This window comes from Hemicordylus capensis, chromosome 6 (assembly GCF_027244095.1).
Source record: "Hemicordylus capensis ecotype Gifberg chromosome 6, rHemCap1.1.pri, whole genome shotgun sequence".
NCBI lineage: Eukaryota > Metazoa > Chordata > Lepidosauria > Squamata > Cordylidae > Hemicordylus > Hemicordylus capensis.
In genome coordinates, this window is record NC_069662.1 from 726,245 (window position 1) to 748,685 (window position 22,441).

Sequence of the window (22,441 nt, forward strand, 5' to 3'; positions counted from 1 at the left end):
CACTGCCTAGAGATTTCTATACTAGGCAGTATATAAAAGAAAGAAAGAAAGAAAGAAAGAAAGAAAGAAAGAAAGAAAGAAAGAAATGCCCCCTAGCATGGAATTTGCCCTCGTGACAGCGGCTGCGTCTCTCTCACCTCGGATGGGTGGAGAAACCACCTGCTTCCTGCCTGCCTGCCCGCCCGCCCGCCTGCAGCCCCACTGCTGCAGTGCACAAGGCGGGTTGCCCCCACCTGCCCGGCACTCCTCCTGGCTGCCTCTCCCAGGACACGCAGCAGCCTAAACATGCAGGCTGGAGGACCAGGCCTCGGCCTCCTCCTCCTCCCCCCCCCCCACTCTGGCCCTCCAGGTATTCCAGCAATGTCCCTGAGTCGAGGCTTCCGCCCTCCGCATGCCTGGGGGAGGGATCAGCTGCGCCACAGATGCAGCAGGTGCTGGGAAGCCCCACTGAGGCCCTTTCTGTGCCACAGGAGGACAAAAAGCAGCCCCCACACACCAAGGAGCTGTCCTCCCCACAGAGGCGACCAGGAATGGGGAAGGAAGGAGGGCATCCGCTGGGCCACCAAGGAGGGGCCCAGAATCCCAGGCGGGCTGCCGCCCTCTGCTAACCAATTACCAAGACTTTTCTTTGACTAAGAAGGCGCTGCTGATTAATTGGGCAGGAGACCACTTCAGGGTGCAGCAGGGAAGGAACTTGCCTAGGGAGCAAGAGGTTGCCAGTTCGAATCCCTGCTGGTCTGTTTCCCAGACTATTGGTGGGGGGGGGGGCTTGGTTCCCAGATGATGGGCAACACCTCCATCGGGCAGCAGCAATACGGGAAGGGGCTGAAAGGCACAACGGCAACCCCCTCCTGTATTCTGCCAAAGGCAACCACGGGGCTCTGCCGCGGCCAGGAGCCCCCACCAGCTCCAAGGCACCACTTTCCCTTCAGATCTCCCCCCCCTTTTTAAAAAGGCAAGAAGTGCTTATTAAAAACCCGGCAGCCCCGCCGCCCTCGCACCGGGCCCGGACTCCTGTGGCCAGCGACAGCCCTCTCCTCGCCCGACTTCTCCGGATCCGACGCGCTTCTCCGCGGGGCAGGGAACCCCGGCCAGCTGCAGCTCGGGCACTGGGGGGCCGCCCAGCAGGGGGGAGGGGGGCAGCCGGGGCGGGGGGGCGGAACTGTGAAGCGGCCCCTTGACGGGGCTCAGCTGCCCCCCCGCCCCCCCCGCAGTCCTCTCCCACCGTCTTCTTGGGAGGGGGCCCGTAGGCCAGGTGGGGGCAGCCAGCGGGGGAGAGAGCCGCTTGGGGCAGAGGCCTTCCTTTGCGCCTTCTCGGGGGTGGGTGGGGTGGCTCCTGCCCCTCTGGGGGGAGACCCCCCTTGCTCCACCAAGGGGCCCGCCAGCCCGCCTCTCTGGGGCGCCACCACCACCGGGCTTCCTTCCTCCTCCAGCGGCTCCCGGGAGGGGTCTCCTCCTTCCTCCCCGACACCAGACAGAGCGGGGCGGGGGGCAGTGGGGGGCAGGCGCCTCCCTCCCTCCCTCCCTGGGGAAGACCCAGGCGTCCGGGGGGGAGGGGAGGGAGGGGGAGGGAGGAGCCGCGGCCTCCCTCCCTCCTCCCTCCCTCTCGCGAGATTTCCCGGCCATGTTGCAGGGAAGGGGGCTGTAAACAGAAGCCAGCCCGAAGGAGGGAGGGAGGAGGGAGGGAGGCGGCCAGCTGTGCACTGCGACCCCCCCGCCCCCCGCCGAGAGGAGACGCAGCCGGGATCGGGGCCCCCCCGCGCCGGGCCCGAGCCGCCCCCCGCGAAGGAAGGTGAGTGGGGACACACCTCCGCCCCACCCAGGACGCCTGGGTCCCCTGGAAGGGGAGGGGGATACGGTGCGGGGGGTCTCCCTGGGGCAGGAGGTGCTCGCCTCGCCCCCTCCCCCAGGGGGCTTCCTCAGAGGGCCGGCTGCGCGGGGGGGGGGGCAGAGGGGAAGCCCAGGGGAGGGGCGGGGGGGGCGCAGAGAGACCCCCGGCCCCACCCAAGGAGGGGGCAGCCAGGGGGCCTCCCTCGTGTCCTTTGGGTCTGGGGTCAGGCTGCGGGGTGTGCTGCTGCCCTTAGCAGAGGAGGGGGCTGCTGGACAGGGCCCGGCCTGACCCCTGAGGCTGGGGTGTCCTGCCTGAAGGGGGCAGGGGGTGTGGGTCGCGACCCAGTGCCATGCCCCCCAGAATCCCCGGCCCAGCCCAAACCAGTGCTCCCTGTAAGAGGGATTCCCAGGGGGTGTGTGGACTACAACTCCCACAATCCCCAGCTGCAGTGGCCTTTGGCAGGGGAAGATGGGAGCTGTAGGCAACAACGTCTGGGAATTCCTCTGACAAGCCACACTGGCCCACACTCAGAGGGGCTTCTGCGCCCCACACCTTCTCTGGTGCCACTGGGGCAGGCGGGGGGCGGGCATTGGCCATCAGTCTTGGAGAGTCAATCCGGTCAACCGGTTTGTTTTGTATGCCACTTTTTGACAATCCCACTTGCGTGTGGGAGCGAGTAGACAGCCTGTGGGAATGTGGGGCAGGGATTTCCTTCTGATGCTGTGGGCTGAGCCAGCCTGCTCCCCTGCTGTTAATAAGAGAGGAGAGCTGGTCTTGGGGCGGCCAGCAGCACTTGCCCCCTTAGCTAAGCAGGGCCCGCCCTGGTTGCATATGAATGGGGCACTTGATGTGTGAGCAGCACTGGAAGATCTTCCCTTCATGGGATGGAGCCGCTCTGGGAGGAGCATCTAGGTTCCAGGTTCCCTCCCTGGCAGCATCTCCAAGACAGGGCTGGGAGAGACTCCTGCCTGCCACCTTGGAGAAGCTGGTGCCCGTCTGGGTAGACAACAGTGAGCTAGATGGACCGATCGTCTGACTCAGTATATGGCAGTTTCCTCTGTTTCTAAACAGTACAGGAGATCCTCTGTTTATAAATATGGTGCCATCAAGCTGAGTGGCCCTTCTACAACACACAAGAGGATAGGTCCCTGCCTGGAGGGGCTTACAGTCTGGAAAACAGACCCAAAGGAGACAACAGGGACAGGGGAAGAACATGCGCTGATTTCAGTCGGGTGCACTGCTGAGGCATGCTGACGGAAGTGCATGGGAATTCCTCGAGGGTTAGAACATAAGAACAGCCCTGCCAGATCAAGCCCAAGGCCTATCTAGTCCAGCACCCTCTTTCCCACAGTGGCCCACCAGATGCCGCTGGGAAGCCCACACGGAGGAGCTGAGGTCAGGCCCTCTCTCCTGCTGTTGCTCCCCTGCAACTAGTATTAAGAGGCATCCTGCCTCTGAGGCTGGATGGGGCCCACAGCCACCAGACTACTGGCCGTTGGTAGACCTGTAATCCATGAATGTGTCTGAGGCTTCCAACCAGGTCTGGTGGTTCGGTTCAATTTTGAACCGAACCACCAGTCCAGGCAGCGGTCTGTTCTGTCTGACTGACCCGGTTCGAGGGGAGGATTGCCCTTTACAAGCAAAAGGGGAACCCTGCCTTTAAAAGGATTCTAAGGGCAGCCGGGGGGGGGGTGGGGGTGGGCGGCAGTGATGAGAGGGCACCTTATCGGCTTCGGTAGCGACTCCTCTAAACCCCGCCAGTGCTCCCCGCCAGAAGTGCGGGCTGGTGGCGGACCAGTTCCAGCATTCACAGAATGTAAATTACAAGCTAGTTAGCTTAACTTCTGTGCCGGGTAAATTGATGGGAAGCATGCTTAAGGACAAAACTCTTAAACACATAGAAGAGCCGTTCTTGCTGGAGGAGAACCAGCCTGGCTCCTGCAAGGGCCGGTCTTGCCTCACTAACCTTGTGGAGTTCTCTGAGAGGGTCAACAACAGGCATGTGGATGAAGGTGATCCAGTTGACATAGTATACTTGGGCTTCCAAACGGCTTTTGACCAAGTTCCCCACCAAAGGCTCTTGCGTAAACTTAGCAGTCATGGGATAAGGGGACAGGTTCATGGATCAGTAACTGGATCAGTAACTGGTTGAAGGACAGGAAACAGAGAGTAGGAAACTAAGTGGACAGTTTTCCCAATGGAGGTAGGTAGGAAGTGGGGTCCCCCAGGGATCGGTACTGGGACCAGTGCTCTTTAGCTTGTTCATAAATGATCTAGAAGTTGAGGTGAGCAGCGAAGTGGTCAAATTTGCAGATGACACCAAACTCTTTCAGGTAGTGAAATCCACAACAGATTCTGAGGAGCTCCAAAAGGATCTCTCCAAACTGTAAACAGTGTAAAGTGATGCACACTGGGGCAAACCCCCCCCCCCACATATACACTGGTGGGGTCTGAGCTGTGAGTGACTGACCAGGAGAGAGATCTTGGGATCATGATGGACAGCTCAGTGTGTGGCAGCTGTGAAAAAAGGTAAATTCCATGCCTGGGATTATTAGGAAGGGGGTTGAAAATAAAAATGCTAATACTATAATGCCCTTATACAAATGTATGATGTGGCCACATTTGGAGTATTGCATGTCTTAAGAAGGACATTGTAGAACTGGAGAAGGTGCAGAAGAGGGCAGCCAAGATGATCAGGGGCCCGGATCACCTTCATTTTGAGGCTAGGCTACAGCATCTGGGGCTTTTTAGTTTGGAAAAGAGGCAACTGAGGGGAGACATGATCGAGGTCTATAAAAGAATGCATGGACTGGAGAGGGTGGGCAGAGAGACAATTTTCTCCCTCTCCCATAACACTAGAACCAGGGGCCATCCTGTGAAACTGAAGGTCAGGAGATTTAGGACCAACAGGAGGAAGCACGTTTCCACACAGCGCATACTTAATCTATGGAATTATCTGCCAGGATGTGATGGTGGCTTTAAAAGGGGCTTAGACAGATTCATGGAGGACAGGTTTGTCCCAATTTCCTGGACACCAGTTTAGTGGGATGGCCCCCGGTTCTAGTGTTGTGAGAGAGGGAGAAGAATTTCTCTCTGCCCACCTTCTCCACTCCATGCCTGATTTTATACACCCCGCTCATGTCTCCCCTCAGTCGCCTCTTTTCCAAACGAAGGAGCCCCCGATGCTGTAGCCTTGCCTCCTAAGGAAGGTGCTCCAAGGCCCTGATCATCTCGGCTGCCCTCTTCTGCACCTCTTCCTCCATTCTCTGCCCCGCTCTTTCCACCTCTCCTGAAGTCCCACAACACCCCATGCCACAAGACTCTCTGCTGCTGGCTACGTTGCTGCCCACATCGGCAGGGTTCAGGAATTCTCCCCCCCAGAGTTGGCACCGCCACCTTCCTGGGCATTTCCAGCCAGGCCTTCTGGCTGATCCTCCTGGAGCATTTGGGGTGTGAATGCCGACAGCTGGGCTGCTGTGATCTTCTCTTGCCCGCACGCCGCCACCCCACTGCCCCCACGGATGATCCTGTCTGAGACGCGCCTGCTTCAGGGTTCAGTTCACTGGAGCTCAGGCATGGCGGGATGTGTCCAGGCTTTGGCCCGGTGTGCTTGCCCTCTCCTTTGAAAAGAGGCAGCGGCTGGCCAAGCCCCATCCTCTGGGCCAGCCGGCCAGACCAGACCGTCATATCTTCAGTTCAGTTGATAACAATCAAAGATCAGCACAGGGACGGTCATATGACTTGCCTTATGCTGCGTGTTGCCTTGGGCGTCCAGAGACGAAGCTCGCCTCGGGAGACGGTCTGGGGCGCTTCTTGTGCTCTAAACTGTGGAGGGGAATCCAGTCGGGTCTCACTCCTGTTCTAACCAGCCCCCACCCCAGCAGGGCCCTCCAGAGGTCCCATTGGGATCTGGGCTCAGTCTGCCACAATCTTGCCAGTCACTGTTTGGGCACCTCTCTAACCCCCTCGGGAGAGTCCGTTGCCCTGCCGTACAGGCGTCTCTGCAGCTGTACGTGGTTTTGCGTGCTGTGCTGTGTTTTAATTTTGAAAGTCCACGTGGGTACAGTATACTGCTCGAGGTGCATTGCACATCATGTGTTGACTCGGCTTCTCCTTCCAGAGAGTCTGGGCCCGCGTACCCCCGATCTCACCCTTGTGCTGTGTGTGGACTGACTCTGGAGTGATTGCTCCCGATCCCTCCCATCCCAATTCCAGAGGCGCCATTTTGCCCTGAGGCGTCAATAACGGGCTGGTTCAGGCAAGACTTTACTGGCCTGCGTGGCTGGAAAGGGGAGGTGCCAAAAGCACACCTGATGGGATATCTGCAAACGACATCGTGGTGGACTCAAGCACGTGGACCAGGAAGCTGTCTCCGGCCTGCGCTTCGTGGGCAGGGAGCAGCCAGCGCTCTGTGTTCAGAAGGTGCCCCCGCTTCAACTGCTGCTGGGATTTCTAGTGAAAAGGTCGTGGAGACAGTAGGTTGAGTTCAGAAACCAATATTTATTAAGAAACGAAACATCACATACTGAGAGACATAGAGCAACGTACCCAAACGGGCACTAGCCTTCAACAAGCACTGCACAATTCTGACTGACTCTAACTGACCAAGAGAGACCTATTAACATGCCTCCTCATGCCTCTAGTGGCCAGAAGAGGTTCCAGCGGGGCTAAGAGCCATGCTTTAGACATGCTCACTTCTAACACTCCTCCTTGTCGGCCGAGCACCGATCTGCAACTCCCACCATCTCTCGCAATGCAAGGAAGTGATCTCTTGGCAAGGAAATGATCTCTTCGACTCCATGAGGCCCTCTTGTGTACATAGTGGTGTTTTGTCTCCATATGACTTGTTCTGGATTTTGTCTTCTCCACTTGTGAAAGTGAAATACAACTTTGATTGTCCACAAACAATTCAGTTGGTTTGGGATCATCGGCTCCAAAGTCTTGCAACAATTTGTGTAAGCATGCCAGCTCCTGGACAGCCTCAGTGGCCAGCACGCACTCTGCTTCTGCAGAAGAAAGGGCGGCAGTGTTTTGCTTTCAGCTGCAAAAGCTAACTGTCCCACCTCCATAAAAGAACAGGGTTAGGGTTATAACTTGCTGGCAATTTAAGTTTTAGATGAGCTGTACCTTTGAGGTACCAACCCAGTCTTTCAACTGCAGTCCAGACATTTTTGGTGGGTGTACTCGTGTTCCGGCTTAAAGTTCCCACAGCTTCAGCAGTGTCTGGTTTTGTTACTGTACCAGTATACAGAAGTTTTCCAATTGCTTTCCTGTATGGCCCGTTGAAGAAGCTTGCTGAGTGCATCTTGCTTCAAGCAGTTGGCTTCCATTAGAGTGCTGACTTTGTTGTCATCTGTAAAGCACAGATCTTTTTTGCTTTTGCATCTGAATGTCCAGTTTAATAGCCGGTGCTTCATCAGCAGTTGGCTTTTTCTTTTTCATCAAAATATACCCCATTACACATTTTTACAGATTCTGTGTCAATATCAAGTATTCTGTACCCTTTACATCCTGGTGCATAGCCAGTTAATATCCCTTCCTCACACCTGCAGTTGAATTTGCTTCTTTTAGACTTTGGCACGTAGGCATATACTTTAGAGCCAAAAACTCTAATATGCTCCATATTAGGCTTCTTTCCATCCCACAATTCAAATGGTGTTTTTATAACTTTAGTTGATAGTCTGTTTTGTAAATAAGTAGCTGTCATAATCTGTAATGTTAGCAGTCACCCCTGCTAACTTGGCAAAGAGGCACCTTTTAATGTGGTGATTCTCTTTATTTAGCAGGGGGAGAGTAACTGGTCCTATCCACCCCCAGCATAGGACCTCCAGTGACTGTTGCTGGTATCTATCTTACGTTTCTTTTTAGATTGTGAGCCCTTTGGGGACAGGGATCCATCTTATTTGTTTGTTATTTTTCTGTTTAAACTGCCCTGAACCATTTTTGGAAGGGCGGTATAGAAATCGAATTAATAATAATTAATTGCCTCTCCCCAAAACGTACTGTGTAGTCCTGCATCCAGCAGCATACACCTGGCCATTTCTGTTAAATGCCAGTTCTTTCTTTCTGCAATACCGTTTTTTTTTCTGGAGTATATGGCATTGTCATTTGATGTTCAGTGTCCTCCTTTTCCAGATATTCAGTTTTATCATTTCCTGTATATTCCCCTCCATTGTCTAATCTCAAAATTTTGAGGCTTCCTTCAAAACATATTGCATACTCTTGCAACATACTCCTTCAATCTTTGAAATATTTGGTTCTTTTCACAAATCAAATAAGTAAATGTATATCTTGAATAATCATCTATGGAAGTTAACAAGTACTTGTTTCCCCCGATGAACTGATCTGCATAGTCCCTCAAATATCACTGTGTATCCACTCAAGAGCTTGCTGTGTCTCTCTTTCTCGGCATTGAGGAAAGGTGGGTTTAGTTCCCTCCACCCTTACACAGCATGTACACTTGGACTCTACATTACAGTGACTTATATTTAGGCCTCTGGCTAGAGCCTCCTTCTCCAGCTGAAGTATTGCATTGGAGTTTCTTTCCCATTCTTCTATGCCAAATAAAGTTTGAAGCCGACCCGCTTCAAAATTGGCCGCTTGGTATATGGAAGATCTACAGGGGCTGAAGCGGCAAGGTAGGTGACTGGAGTGCAAGTGGAGAAAGACTCGACTCGAATCCGACACACTGCGACATGGAGCACATCTAAAGATCTATGCTCAGGCGATACGTGCGGCAAAGAGGTGGTTCTTTTCTGCCCATATTGCCTCTGCGGGTTCACATCCAGCGGAGTTGTTCAGGGTTGTGAGGGGACTAGTATCTGCTCCCCCTCCCTTGAACCAGAATTTGGAGTCATCAGTTACCCGCTGCAATGTGTTTAAAGAATTTTTCGCAGATAAAATCTCTCGGATTCAGGTCAACCTAGATGGAGACTCCACAGTTAATTTGATGTCTGAACTGGAGGTGCCCAACAACTCCTCTTATGTGATTCGACTGGATCGGTTTCAGTTTGTGACTCCTGAGGATGTAGACAAGCTGCTTGGAGCGGTGAGGCCTACCACTTGTTCTCTTGACCCTTGTCCAACATGGCTAGTTCGATCTAGCAGGGAGGCTGTTGTAGACAGACAGCCTGGTGGAAATCATAAATGCTTCTCTGAGGGAGGGCAGGATTCTTCCTTGTCTTAAGGAGGGGATCATTAGACCTCTTCTAGAGAAGCCTACGTTAGATCCCTCAGAGTTGAGCAATTATAGGCCTGTTTCCAACCTCCCATGGCTGGGCAAGGTAATTGAGAGGGTGGTGGCCTCTCAACTCCAGGAGATCTTGGAGGAAACTGATTATCTAGACCCATTTCAAACTGGTTTTCGGGCAGGCTATGGGGTGGAGACTGCCTAGGTCGGTCTGATGGATGATCTCCAATTGGGAATTGACAGAGGAAGTGTGACTCTGTTGGTCCTTTTGCAATCCTTTGTTCTGAGGACCTTGAGCCATCATATGTCAGGGACTCCCACAGACAAAACACTTTTTGTTCTTTTGATGATTTAAAAAAAAGCATTTTCTTCACTTGACTTTAGTTGCTGCCCACTGCCTCTGTGCAAATTAAATCTTCCGAACTGTTTATTACAAACTCCAAACTCAAATCATCTTTGGCTTCCAATACATTTACAGTCGGCTCAAAATACTCAGGAAGACGGTTCAGTCAGTTAGAATCTGACTGTTCAATCAGAATCCAGTCTGAACTGTATTAGGCAAAATTACTCCCTGTGCTTGCAACTGTTGTGAAGTCTCCAGAATGTCATTTACATGCTTAGTTAGATCCTCTCGCTCCTTTAGTTTTTTAATTACACATCTTTATAACCTGATGCACTTTGGAGACAGCTGACTTCCTTTCATACAAGTTCTACAGAGTCTCCCATACTGTACGTCCTTTGCATGTTGTTTATTTCTTCAATACACCAATATAGAGTCTCTCAGACAAATTATCCCAGTGGCTTTATCATCTGCACTGCCCCAAGCTTGTCTTCCTTCTCTGACAGGGTGCTCTGTGGGTAAGACCTTGCTGGTTCTGTGGCTTTTTAGGAGCATCACCATTTTGAAAGACCACAGTTCAAAATCTGGAACTTGTAACTTCTCAGTCCTCTGTCCTGTCTCTATCTTTGAGGAAACATTAAAATCCTCATACAGCAGAGTGTGCTCTGGTGGTAAAGACATTCAGCCTATCGCGGTGATTCTGTTTATTTAGCAGGGGGAGAGTAACTGGCCCTGACCACCCCCAGCACAGCATCCCTCCAGTGGCTGTTGCTGGTGTCTATCTTATGTTTCTTTTTAGATTGTGAGCCCTTCAGGGACAAGGTTCCATCTTATTTGTTTCTTATTTCTTTGTGTAAACCACCCTGAGCCATTTTTGGAAGGGCGGTATCGAAATCGAATGAATGAATGAATGAAAAGATTATCTGGAGACAGTAGGTTGAGTTAAAAAAAACACAAATGACTCTAACTGACCAAGAGAGACCTATTAACATGACTCCTTATGCCTCTCATGGCCAGAAAAGGTTCCAGTGGCGCTAAGAATTCTAACACTAATGACTTATTAAGTTGCTGTCTCTCTCTTTTTTTTTACACACTGTTTTACTGGTTTGTTTGTGTTCGCAAATTTCTGTAAGCTGTCTAGGGTAATTATTAACAACAGAAAGGTGGGGTATACCTATTTATAATGATTTATTATTAACAATTGAATATACTTGTGGATCTTGCTGCCACAAGAAGGCGGCGTTGGCCACTGGCTTAGACAGCTTTTAAAAGGGATTTGAGAAGTTAATGGAGATGGAGGAGGTGTCTGTGGCAGTATGGAACCTCCATGGCCCACAGCAATATAGGAACATAGGAAGCTGCCAAATACTGAGTCAGAGCATTGGTCTATCTAGCTCAGAATTGTCTTTACAGACTGGCAGCGGCTTCTCCCAGGTGGCAGGCAGGAATCTCTCTCAGCTCTCTCTTGGAGATGCTGCAGCCAGGGAGGGAACTTGGAACCTACTGCTTTTCCCAGAGCGGCTCCATCCCCTGAGGGGAATCTCTTGCAGTGCTGCTCACACTTCTAGTCTCCCATTCATATGCAACCAGGGCGGACCCTGCTTAGCTATGGGGACAAGTCATGCTTGCTGCCACAAGACCAGCTCTCCTCCCTAATATACCTCTAAGGATCAAATGCTGTAGACCTACAAGGGGGGAGTGTGCTGTCTGTGGGCTTCCTGGAAGCCGCGGTGGGAAGCAGATGCTGGATTCAAGGTGACCTGGCCCAGAAGCCAGACTGCTCTTACACCCTTTCTCCAGGGTTGGATACACTCCTGGTGGACAAGATTCTCAGCAGCTCTGAACCCTGACAGCCAAGAATGGAGCTTCCATCTATAGGGGCACTCTATCTTTGAATAGCTGACAGTGGGGAATGATGTCAGAGGCGGGTCCTGTTGCCTTCCAGCCTTGCTTGTGGGCTTTCCTGTGTGGGCCCCTGGATGGGCCACGGTGGGGAGAAGCGGGATGAGCCGGACCCATGAGCGTCTGAGGCTCCTTTCAGGATAACACTTCTTGGGGGGTGGGGGTGGGTGGGGGCAGTCCTGCCGGTTTAGCCAGGGAGACACACCCCATGATCCCGGGAATGTGGAGACTGCCTGTGGTGAGAGGGGCAGGGGAGGAGGGGCACTCTGCGTGTGCTCAGAGGCTGCCAGGGCTGGGCCATGTGTGCTTGGGGGTGCTTTGTATCTCCCACCCCGGCTGTAATTTGTTCTCTTCTGTCTTGGATGCAGGAGCCGCCTGCCTGCCTGCCTGCCTGCCAGCGCCCGTGCCAGCCGCCGTGATGCCACCTCGGCACCCTCTGCCCGCCACGGGGGCCCGGGCCCTGTTGGTGTATTTCTTCCTGGAGCTCCTGGCTGCAACCGAGGGCTACATCCATGCTGTGAGTGGAAGCTTCACAAGTGGGCCCTCGTGCAAGGCAGAGATCCACAGGGGTATCGCGCTTGTCCGGCATGCCGTGGACAGGCCCAACCACGGGGGGCTTTTTAGTTCGGTGGGGGGAAGACAACTAAGGGGGAGGCATGAGAGATGCCCAGCCCCACCCCAGACACACAGACCCCTTCCTCTCTACGCACGTAAAAAACCCTAGAGAGCTGCTTGCGACTCCTTGCAGGAACTGGGGCAGGGGGGTCGGGGGGGGAGCCACAGAGCACCAGCCCCAAAGGTGTCTCTGGGGCAAGGAGGATGTGTGGGCTCTTGAGGCCAGGGATTCTCAGCGTTGGGGCTCCAGCTGTTATTGGACTTCAACTCCCACAATCCCCAGCCCCAGTGGCCTTTGGTTGGGGATTCTGGGAGTGAAGTCCAGGAACATCTGGGGACCCAACGTGGAGCATCCCTGCTTTAGGCGGCTGAAGAGAGCCACGCGAGGCGGAGGAAGCTCCAGCCCTGGGCGGAGGCCAGCGAGGGCCAGGCATGCACCGTCCCCGCAGGCCTCACTCTCCTCTCCTCTCCCGCCCCCCCCCCCCCTAGATGTCGGACCACAACTCCAGCATGGAGTTTGCTGACTTGCCGGCCCTCTTTGGCAACCCGCTGCCCCGCGATGGACTCCTGGTGGGTATCTGGAAAGCTGGGGGCGGGGCGGGTGGGGGGGGGAGACTCTTGTGCCTGTGGGGGCCAGGGGACTCCGGCTGAGGCTGCTGCCTCCCCCAACCCTGCAGGGCTTCCTGGTCGAAGCCAGGCCAGCCAACGCCTGCCAGGCCATTGAGCCTCCCCCGGCGCCGGCCAACAGCAGCCTCTTCATCGCCCTCGTCCAGAGATACAACTGCAGCTTCGACGTCAAGGTGGGCCCCCGGGCTGGGTGGTGGCCAAGCCCCGCTACTGGGGGACCCCCTCCTGCCCTCCGAGGGCCCTGTCTTGGGGCCCTGCCACAGCTATCGCTGGGAGTCTTCCCTCCTCCCCACAAAGGCACGGGGGGGGGCAGGCTGGGGGCCAGGCCAGGACCGCCCCCCCCCCCGACAGACGGGCAGTGACTCGTGCAGAGCGAGGGTCCTTTCCCAGCCCACTGGAAGGTTCCTGCATGCGAATGGGGTTGGCCCCTCCCCAGGGCATGTGGGCTCACGAGCATGTGTGGGGCGCCCCGAGTTTGGGGGCACAGTATGTGGGTGTGTCGGGTGCCCTGCTACCCCGCCCTCATCCCTCCCTCAGGTGTACCATGCCCAGCAGGCTGGGTACCTGGCAGTCCTGGTGCACAACGTGGGCTCAGACAAGCTGCTCAACATGGTTTGGGATGACGGTGAGTGGATTTACTGCCGGGGGGGGCGGGGGGGGAGGTGGTGGCAGAGCTTTTCTCCTGCCCTCCTCTGGGGACCTCCGAAGCAACCCGCCCCCCTTCCCGATGCCGGTCTGGGCAATGCCTTCCAGCTGACCCCCGCCCCCTCTGCTCCAGAGACGCTCCACAAAAGCATCACCATCCCGTCCGTCTTCACTGGGGAAACAGCAGCTGCCTACCTGCGCATGCTCTACACCTACGAGAAGGGGTAGGGACCGCGAGGGGCGGCGGCAGCGGGGAGGGGAGGGGAGGGGGCGGCTCTGTGTTTGAGCTCCACCCCAGGGTGACAACGCAGCCTGCCAAGCGCCCGCCCCTCCCTTGGAAGACAAGCCCCCCCCCCCCCCGTCTGAACTGGGGTTTCAGGAGAGCCCTTGAGCCGTTTGGCCTGTCCCGGGGCGGGGCGGGGCGGGGCAGGCTGAGCGTGTAGGCGGCTGGGACGCCTGGCTGGCTTGGTGTGTGGGCAGCAGGGTGCGGAGGTTGCCGGCAGGCCCGACTCCCCAGGTCTGCCCAAGAAGAGCCCGGGGACTGGGGGGGGGGCGCCACCAAGAGGGCCCGGCGAGTCCCGCTCCCCCCCCCCCCCGAGGGCCTGCTTGGTCTTCTCATGCCCGGAAGGGTGGCTGAGGCTGGCACGGGGCCCTGGTCCCCAGCTCCTCTCCCCCTTGGGCACGGAGCCCTGCTCTGGAAGCTGGAGGCAGAGCGGCCTCCCGCTCTCTCGGGGGGAAGTGTGGGGAACGGCTCCCTCGGAGGGAAATGGGGACGTCGCGAGGGGAGCCCTGGGCACGGAGGTCTCCTCCGGGCGCCCGGCCTGAGCCTGCTCTCCTCCCCCTCCTCAGAGGCCGTGTGCTCCTGATTCCTGACTACATCTTCCCCCTGGGCTATTACCTCATCCCTTTCACGGGGGTGGTGGGCATCGTCATGGCCGTGATGTGCACCATTCTGGTAAGTGGCCCCAGCCTGAGCCGCTGGCGGCGGGAGGGAGGGCGGTCCTGGGTCTCTGGCGGAGCGGGGTCCGGGTGGAAGCCGGAGGCGGGCTTTCTGGGGGCCCCCGACAGCCCCTGCTCAGAAACGGACTCCAGAGGGCTGGGAAAAGAGCAGCCCGGGAGATCGGGGCTCGGAGGAGAAGCCGAGGGGCTTTTCGGTGTCGGGAAAAGGCCTTGTGTGGTGCGTGGAGTTGCAAGCCTGAGTCTGTCACTGGCACACTTTGTGCTCAGGCGGCCTGGAAGGGGACCCTTGCCTGGCAGATACTGATGCAATTATCTGTGCTGTGGAGGAAGAGAGAGCCTTTTCTGCCCCTCTCATGGGAACAGAGGGAGCTGCCATATACCGAGTCGGACCCTTGGTCCATCTAGCTCCGTGTTGTCTTCCCAGACTGGCAGCAGCGGCTTCTCCCAGGCTGCAGGCAGGAGTCTCTCCCAGCCCTCTCTTGGAGATGCTGCTGCCAGGGAGGGAACCGGGAACCTTCTGCTCTTCCCAGAGCGGCTCCTTTATCCCCTGAGGGTTCTCCCATTCCAATGCAACCAGGGCGGACCCTGCTTAGCTCAGGGGACAAGCCATGCTTGGTACCCCAAGAGAAGGTTCTCCAGTGCAACAGACAGGCACAAGATTCGGGGCCAGGAGTGGTCCCTCAGGCAGTGCACCATGAGGAGTGGGCTTGGCTTTGAAAGGGGTTAGAAGCATGTGAGGAGGAGGAGGAGGCCCCACAGCTGCATGAAGCCTCCGGGGGGGGGGCAGCGTGCCTCCGACTAGCAGCTAGGGGACAAGCAAAAGCAGGGTGGGCTTCCGGTGGGGGCGTCTGGTTGGCCCCGGCAGGAAGCAGAAAGCTTGATCGGCACGGGTGGGGGGGGTGGTATCCACCTTGGGTTGGCCCAGCAGCAGGGCCCTTGTGAGCATGTAGGGGGGGTCCCCCTCCCTCCGCCTTTGGCCAAGCAGCAGGAAGGGAGCTCTTGGAGTCTCTTGCCATCCGAGTCTAAGGGGGGGGGCGTGTGTCCTGGGGTCTGTTTCACACCTGATGTCAGCACACCCCGTGCAGTCATGGGGGGGGGCACAGAGGCAATCTTGGCCTCCTCTGGGCAGCATGGCTTGTGACGCTGGCGCTGCTTGACTTGGCGGCATTGCAAAACAGGCCGACCCCGGACAGGGAGGAGGGGGGCGCCTGGCCTGGGTGAGTCTTGGGTGAGCTGGTCCCGGAGGAGACGCTGCCCCAGCCGGCTGCTGAGCGCCCCTCTGCCTCCCCCGGCCCCACAGATTGTGCGCTGCGTTCAGCACCGGAAGCGGATGAGGCGGGACCGGCTCTCCAAGGAGCAGCTGAGGAAGATCCCCCTGCACAAGTACAAGAAAGGTAGGCGGCCCCTGCTCCTGTCCAGCCAGGCCTCCCCACCCCTGGGTCCCCAGACATGGTGGTGGTGGTGGTGGTGGTGGGCTGCAGCCCCCACCCTCCCGGCCACTCCTGGTTGCATTTCTGTGTTCCACACCTTTGTATGCCGCCCCACACGCACGTCCCGTGGCCTGTGGCTGGTGGGAGCTGTCGGGCAACCAAACTCACAGGCCCAAGAGTGGGCAGCCCTGGGTGGGGAGAGGAGCCACACGGCCCCCCTGCGACGAAAGCAACTTCAGGCCACTTCGGAGGAGGACATGGCGCAAAGGCCGGGGGAACTGGAGGCCTCCCGTGGCCCCCTCCTTCCCCGTGCGGGTGGCTGGGAGGCCCTGCGCTCCGAATTGGGGCAGGGAGCCCCATCGCGTTTCCTCCTCGCCTGCACGCAGAGGCGGAGGGGCCTTAGCCTAGTCCTCGGGGGGCGGGGGGCATTTCAGCAAGAGGGCTCATTCTGCGCAGAAAGGGAAGGCTGCAGCCATCCCTTCGGTGCCCCGGGGGGAGCCTGGGCCGCAGCAGAGAGGGGGCTTGGAAGGGCCTAGAGGGTGGCAGGTGAAGACTTGCTTTCTGAGCGGGGGGGGGGGGGACACACACACCACACACGTTTGCGGCAGAGGGATGGGTTTCTCCAGGCATCCTGCTCTCGGGAGCTGCGGCCCTTGCCTCGGAGGCCCTGCAGTGCCCGCTTTCCCCAGCAGAGGGTGCCTTTGCACCCCACTTGGACCCAATGCCTGCCCCCCGCCCCCCCGCCTGGCTTCCTCCTTCCCTTTCCGGAGTGGGGGGGGAGCCTCCTGGCCAGGCCTTGATGCCAGCCACGAAGGAGGTCCCCCCCCCCCGCTGGGAGGAAGAGGAAGGGCTGCTCTCCTCCTCCTCCTCCTCCTCCTCCTCCACTAGCTGCTGTTGCAGCATTTCAAAGTAGCCGGGCTGGGAGCCTCCCAAGAGAGGCAGCCTGCTGAGCACCAGAGCAGACCGGGGGGGGGGGGGGGGCGTCCAGGCATTGGCTGGAAATGCAGGGTCTGGGGCAGAGAGGAGGAGGCCCCCCCTCACCCCCTGGATCCCTTTTGGGGCGGGGTCTTCCCCTGCCTCCTCTCTGGGCCACAGCTGTGGGCACTGGCAATAGGCTTATTACCCCCACCACCACCACCACCGCCATTATTTGGGGCTGGGAGCGGGATGGTGGAGGTTTGCGCCTGGCCCCTGGGAAGTGAGCCCGCCCTCTTGAGGGTCGCATTGCAGAGGCGGGGCAGAGCCAGCCTCTCCCGTTCCCAGGAGGCACCGAGTGCGAGAGCCACGGGCCGGCTGGGGCAGCGGCCGCCTTTCCCAGGCGCGTTGCTCCTCCGGCGATCCGGGGGCGAGATCCCGGCCCTTGTTTGTGTGGGGGTCGTGATTGCGGGCCTCCCCAACCAGCTCAGGAGGAGGGGCCGCAGCACCGCTGCTGGATGAGACCCCGAGGCCATCCAGCCCAGCCTCGGGCTCCCCCCACGGCCACGGCCACGGCCCTGCCCGGGGCTTGGCCTCCGCAGCTCTCAAGGCTCGGGGCTCGGGGTTCCCAGCTGCTGAGCTGCCCGTCCTCCCCAGGGGCGTCGAGCCCTCGCGGAAGGGCAGAAGAGCAGCCCAGCTGGGTCTGGCGGAAGCTCTCGCCCAGGCCGTCCTCCTGCTCGCCACAGGGGCCAGCGGAGGCCCGGCAGGCTGGCAGGCCCCCTCTCCTGCCGCTGCCCCCCTGCCCCTGGGATTTAGAGGCCGCCTGCCTCCGAGCAGCACAAGAGGGCAGGAGCACCCCACGGCTCCCTCGGGGAGGTAGGCTACCCCTGGACCTGGAGGCTCCATTCCTCTCTCCCGACTAGTGGCCGCTGCTAGGTCCCTCCTCATTCATGGCAGAGGACCCGGCTTCCTGGTCTCCCTCCCCTCCTCTCTTCCCTCCCCAGCATCCACCCAGGGGCCTCCCCCAACAAGGAGTGCAGGATCCTTGGCGCCTGCCTCTCTGGTGCATGCTTTGCCCCGCCTCCCGCGGTGGGGAGGGTTGCCACCCCCTCCAGTTGCAAGGCACCGCTGCTCTTGGAAAGGTTAGGACCCCCTTCAGCCCACCGCCCCATGAAGGAGAGAGCAGGGGTGCAAGCAAGTTCTGTGCACACACACACACCCCCGGGGGCAGACAGCGCTGTCGCTCCTCACAAGCCACGCCTGGGTGCTGCAAGGGGTCGGGGGGTGGGGCAGGGGCCAGCTCCCTCTCTCAGGCCTGCTACGCCGTGGAAGTTGCTGGGCCCAGAGCCGGGAAGTTCTGCATGCAAAGCGAGTTGTGCGCACGGTGAGAAACTCTCGCCGCATCCGCCACAGAGCCGGCTCCTTCCTCCCCGCTCCCCTCCCCAGCGCTGTGCATCTTCAGGGCTGCCACAGAGCAGCTGCGGGGGGGGGGGCGGGGGGGCTGGATCCTCCTGCCTGTCTGACGGGGGCTTCCCACTGAAAACCCCTTGGCCAGTGTGTGTGTGTGTGTGTGTGTGTGTGTGTGGCCCTTGGGTGCCTCATGAGGGCCAGAAACATGCCCGGTTTCAGACCCCGTGGCCAGATTCTGCGCCCGCTGGCTGTGTGCTGTGCTGGTGCTCTGCTGGAGAAGCCTCTCCTCCTTCATGCTCGGGGAGGGGGCCCCTGTGGGGCAGGGGGAGGCGTGCCTCAGTGGCTCCCCCTCCCTTTCTGGGCCAGCCTCCTCCTCCTCCTCCTCCTCCTCCTCGCGGCCGCGCTGACTAAGACTGGGCAGGAAGCGGCCAGCCTGGGCCAGGCTGAGCAGCACCCTTTGCCTTATAAGGCTGTGCGGAGGAGCGCCTGTCGGCAGTGGCGCAGCAGCCCCTCGGCCGCCGCCGCTTCCCTTCCCGGCCGGCCCCGGCGGCAGCAGCAGCGGCGGCGGCAGCGAGAGAGCCTTCCTGTTTTCGCTGCTGCTGCTGCTGCCGGGAGGAGGCCTGCAGCTGAGCGGCCGGAAGCTGGCTGAGCCCAGGCCCTGGACCCGTGTGCCAGAGGCCAGGGAGGCAGCTGCGGGGGGGGGGGGGTCTGCCCCGGCCCCCCTTCCGCCCCAGCCCCTCCTCGCCCCTCTTGCTTCCCACTCTGCTGCTGCATCCAGCAGTCCTTGGCCAAGTCCCAGCCCTGGCTGCCCCCGGTGTCTATTGTAAGCCCTTCCGGGCAGGGACTCTGCTGGTTCTCTGCTTGGGGCAGCAGCGCCTGCCTGATCCAACGCTCCTGGTCTCCAAAGGTGGCCGGCCGGCCGGCTAGCCCCAAGAAGCCCGTGAGTGGGGCAGCTCCCGCCTGCTGCCGCTGGGTGCTGCAGGGGAGGATGCAGAGAGGCTGGTGCTGAGCACCTTCCAGTGCTTTCCGCTGTGAGAACGCTTGGCAACAACAACCCTGCAAGGTTGCAAATTCATGCAATTTCTATACTGCCCTCCAAAAATGGCTCAGGGTGGTTTACACAGAGAAATAAGAAATAAATAAGATGGCTCCTTATCCCCAAAGGGCGCACAACCTAAAAAGAAACACAAGATAGTCACCAGCACCAGCCACTGGAGGGATGCTGTGCTGGGGGTGGAGAGGGCAGCTGCTCTCCCGCTGCTCAATCAAGAGAATCGCCCCTTGGAAAAGGTGCCTCTTGGCCCAGTGAGCAGGGGCGGTATGTGCCGTCATTCCTGTCCTGCAAGGGGGGGCGGGGGGGTCAGAGTCTTGCTCCTCCCTCCCTCCCTCCCAGCCTTGTGACATGGAACCATCCTGTTAATCAGCACGAATTAATCCCAAGCCCCCCCTGATGTCAGTGCCGGCAGAGTGGGCCACCCCGCCTCTCCCAGGTGGCAGGCAGGCGTCTCTCTCGGCCCGATCGGGAGTTGCCGCCACGGAGGGCACTCGGGATCTTCCGCAGGCCAGCCGGCAGGCGCTCTTCCCAGGGCGGCCCCGCGGTGCTCACATGTGTTGTCTCCCATTCAAAGGCAAACCAGGGCAGACCCTGCTTAGCAGAGGGGTTGTGCTGGCTGCCGCAAGACTGGCGCGCTCCCCCTCTCTGAGCAAGGCCCCTGGCCAGTGCCGTGAAGGGCGGTTTGGGTCGGGGGCCCTGGGGGGCCCTGGGGGAGCAGGGAGGGCCCCCACAGGGGACGGCGCCGGCGTGGGGGCTCTGAGGCCTGTCCGTCTTCTGCCCCAGGGGATGAGTACGACGTCTGCGCCATCTGCCTGGAGGAGTACGAGGACGGCGACCGGCTGCGGATCCTGCCTTGCGCGCATGGTGAGGAGCCGGGGGCGGGGGGCAGGCCCCCCTCATTCTTAATTGGCCAGCAATGCGGGCAGACTGGTTGCCCGGCCAAGGGCTGTGGCCAGCAGCAGGCCCAGCCGTGTCCGCCTGGCCAAAGACCGGCCTGTCAGGCTTGGGCCGAGTGCCCGGGCTGTGTGGGGCCCTGGGCCGTCTCCCGGTGGGGCCGAAAGGGCTGCTGGTCCTGCCTTCTCCTTGCAGGCCTGGCGGAGTCCAGCTGCAGGGTGGGGCAGGCGGCTGGCCACTGCGTTGGGGGCCCTGCAGCCAGGGCTCGGGGGGGGGCGGTGAGGTGAAAGGTGAGCCCCTGCAGCAGGCAGGTAGGCGGGCGGGAATTCTCCTCTTGCTCCCGGCTGGCCTCTGTCTCCCCTCCTTGCAATGGGGATGCTGCCGGCCGGGCCCAGCTGCCTCTGCTTCCCTGGGCTCGGTTTGCTCTTCTCCCTCCCTCGCTGCCTCCCGCCCGAGCGCTAAGGAGAGCTGCGCTGCTTGCAGGCTGGCCATCAGTCAGGTAGAGCTGTACGGCTAACTGGGGAGCCTGCCGGTCGCGTGTGGGGCCGGAGAGAGAGAGGGGCATTGCTCAGTCTTGTGGCGTTAATGGGGGGGCTGGGGGGGCGGCGGATGTGCTGGTGGGGTTCCAGCCTCTCAGCACGCCTCCTCTTCCTCGCCCCGGCCAGCCTATCACTGCAGGTGTGTGGACCCCTGGCTGACCCAGACGAAGAAGACCTGCCCAGTCTGCAAGCAGCGCGTCATCCACTCGCCCGAGGACTCCGACTCGGAGGGCGAGGAGGGGGCCGACCGCCACGCCGCGCCCCCCAGGGACGAGGAGGGAGGGGAGGGGCGCCAGGAGGAGGAGGAGGAGGAGCCGCGCGATTCGGAGCGCACCCCGCTGCTGCGCCCCTCGCCCACGGCCCAGCTGGGCCCCTCCTTTGGCAGCATGGCCCACTCACCCCCCTCCGGCCCTCACGGCCTGGGGGCCGAAGGCGACCAGCGGGGCACGGACCACGAGGAGGGAGCGCCCCCCGCCGACTGTCCTCGGAGGCCGCTGCTGGTCTAGCACTGCCCTGCCCCCCCGCCCCTGCCGTGCCCCCCTGCAGGAGGGGGGGCCATCTCTCTTCTTCCCACGGAGCTTCCAGTCTGCCTTCACCAGGGCGGGGGGTCTGCGAGGGGGTCCAGCTGGGGCAGAGGCAGGACGCCAGGGGCCGGGCTTCAAGGACCCTGGGCATGGGGGGCCAAGGGCAGGGGGGCAGAGCTCAGCATCCCCCCCCCCCGCCGCCAGCATCTCTTGATGCAAGACAGATTCTCCTTCCTTGGGCAGCTGCTATAAACAGTGATGAGCGAAGCACAAGCTGCCTGCATTCCTGTGGCTGGGGGAGCGGGGGGGCTTAGCAGGGCCCCCCCACTCTTTGGGTAGGGCTCCTTGCTCTTGTGAGCTCCTGCTGCCCCCCCCACCTGCCTGCCTGCCCTTAGTAAGGGGGCTGGACTCCACCTTGGAGGTGCCAGAGAGCCCCCCCCCGCACTTGCTCCCTTTCCAAGCTGGGTGGTTGGGGGGGGGGCAGGCACAGAGAGGGGAGGGGGCTGGGGCTGCAGAGGAGGCCTTTTTGGCGGGGGTCGGGGGGGAGCGTCTGCCCCGGAGGAAGGCCTGTTCAGCCAGTAAAGGAGAGGGGCTCTGGCCCGGGGGGGGGGCTTGGCCAGGAGGAGGGCAGCGGCTCTCTGCACCCACCCCCACCCCGCGTCCCAGTGTTTTGGGCAGCCTGCTCTTCGGCCCCATGCCCTGCCTGCCTCCCTCTTGCCACGGTGCCCTTTTCTGCCAGCCCCCCTGTGCCAAGGAGGACCCCTCTCCTCCCACTGCCCCCCTGCTCTTGCCAGCCCCCACCCCCACCCCACACACACACCCCGCTTGGAGGTGGCGGTTCTGCTCCCAGCGCGGCCCTCTTAACACTAACTCCTGCTCGCACTGGCTCTCTCTTGGGGAGGGGCCACACTCTTCCCACCCGCCCCATGCTAGGAGGGGGGGGGTTGGCTCGGGGGGGGGCAGGCTCCGCTCCAGCTGAGGACGAGGATCTGCCTCCCTCCCAGCCCGCAGCCCAAGGGCCCCTTCCTCACCCTGGGCATTGGCTGACTGGCTGTGGGGAAGGGGCTGCTTTGTGGGGGGGGGAGCGGCATGTGAGTGCCTCAGCAAAAGGGGCGCCTTGTCCTCTTGCCTGCCCCCCCTCCGTGGGACCAAGACTGGCTTGGCTCCTGTGCTCCCCCCCCCCCGCGCTGCTGTCTCTCGCTGCCGCCGCCTGACCTGGGAGCATTTTTACTGACCTTTTACTTTTGTTTTTTAACTGTACAGATCTTTGCAAAGCAGCAGTTTGACCGCGTGGGGGGGGCGAAGGGCTGGGACGAGGGGCGCTGCTGCTGCTGCTGCTGTAGCCCTGTGGGGCACCTGATGATTAAAAGGGAGCTGGTTGGACATCCTCCGTGTCACTCTTTCCTTCATGAAAAGGCGGGGCCAGTTTGGGGTGAATGGTGGGGGGGGGGGCCTAAGCCTGTCTGGACCCATCTCTCCCTTCTCTGCACAGGGGCCAGCCGGATGCCCTGGGCTGCCCGGTAGGGTTACCTCCCTCCCGGTTGGTCCCCAGCAGAGCAGCCCCCT

At 59.9% G+C, this 22,441-nt stretch overlaps 1 protein-coding gene across 1 annotated transcript; it reads left to right on the forward strand.

The window, feature by feature from the left end:
• Positions 1–1,615: 1,615 nt before the first annotated feature.
• On the forward strand, positions 1,616–22,258 carry RNF167 (ring finger protein 167). Its single transcript, XM_053259517.1, has 10 exons — positions 1,616–1,792; positions 11,631–11,779; positions 12,367–12,447; positions 12,555–12,677; positions 13,042–13,129; positions 13,283–13,373; positions 13,999–14,104; positions 15,410–15,503; positions 19,702–19,782; positions 20,478–22,258. The coding sequence occupies exons 2-10, from the start codon at positions 11,681–11,683 to the stop codon at positions 20,855–20,857; spliced, it is 1,143 nt and encodes a 380-aa protein (XP_053115492.1). The 5' UTR covers positions 1,616–1,792; positions 11,631–11,680; the 3' UTR covers positions 20,858–22,258.
• The last annotated feature ends 183 nt before the right edge of the window (positions 22,259–22,441 follow it).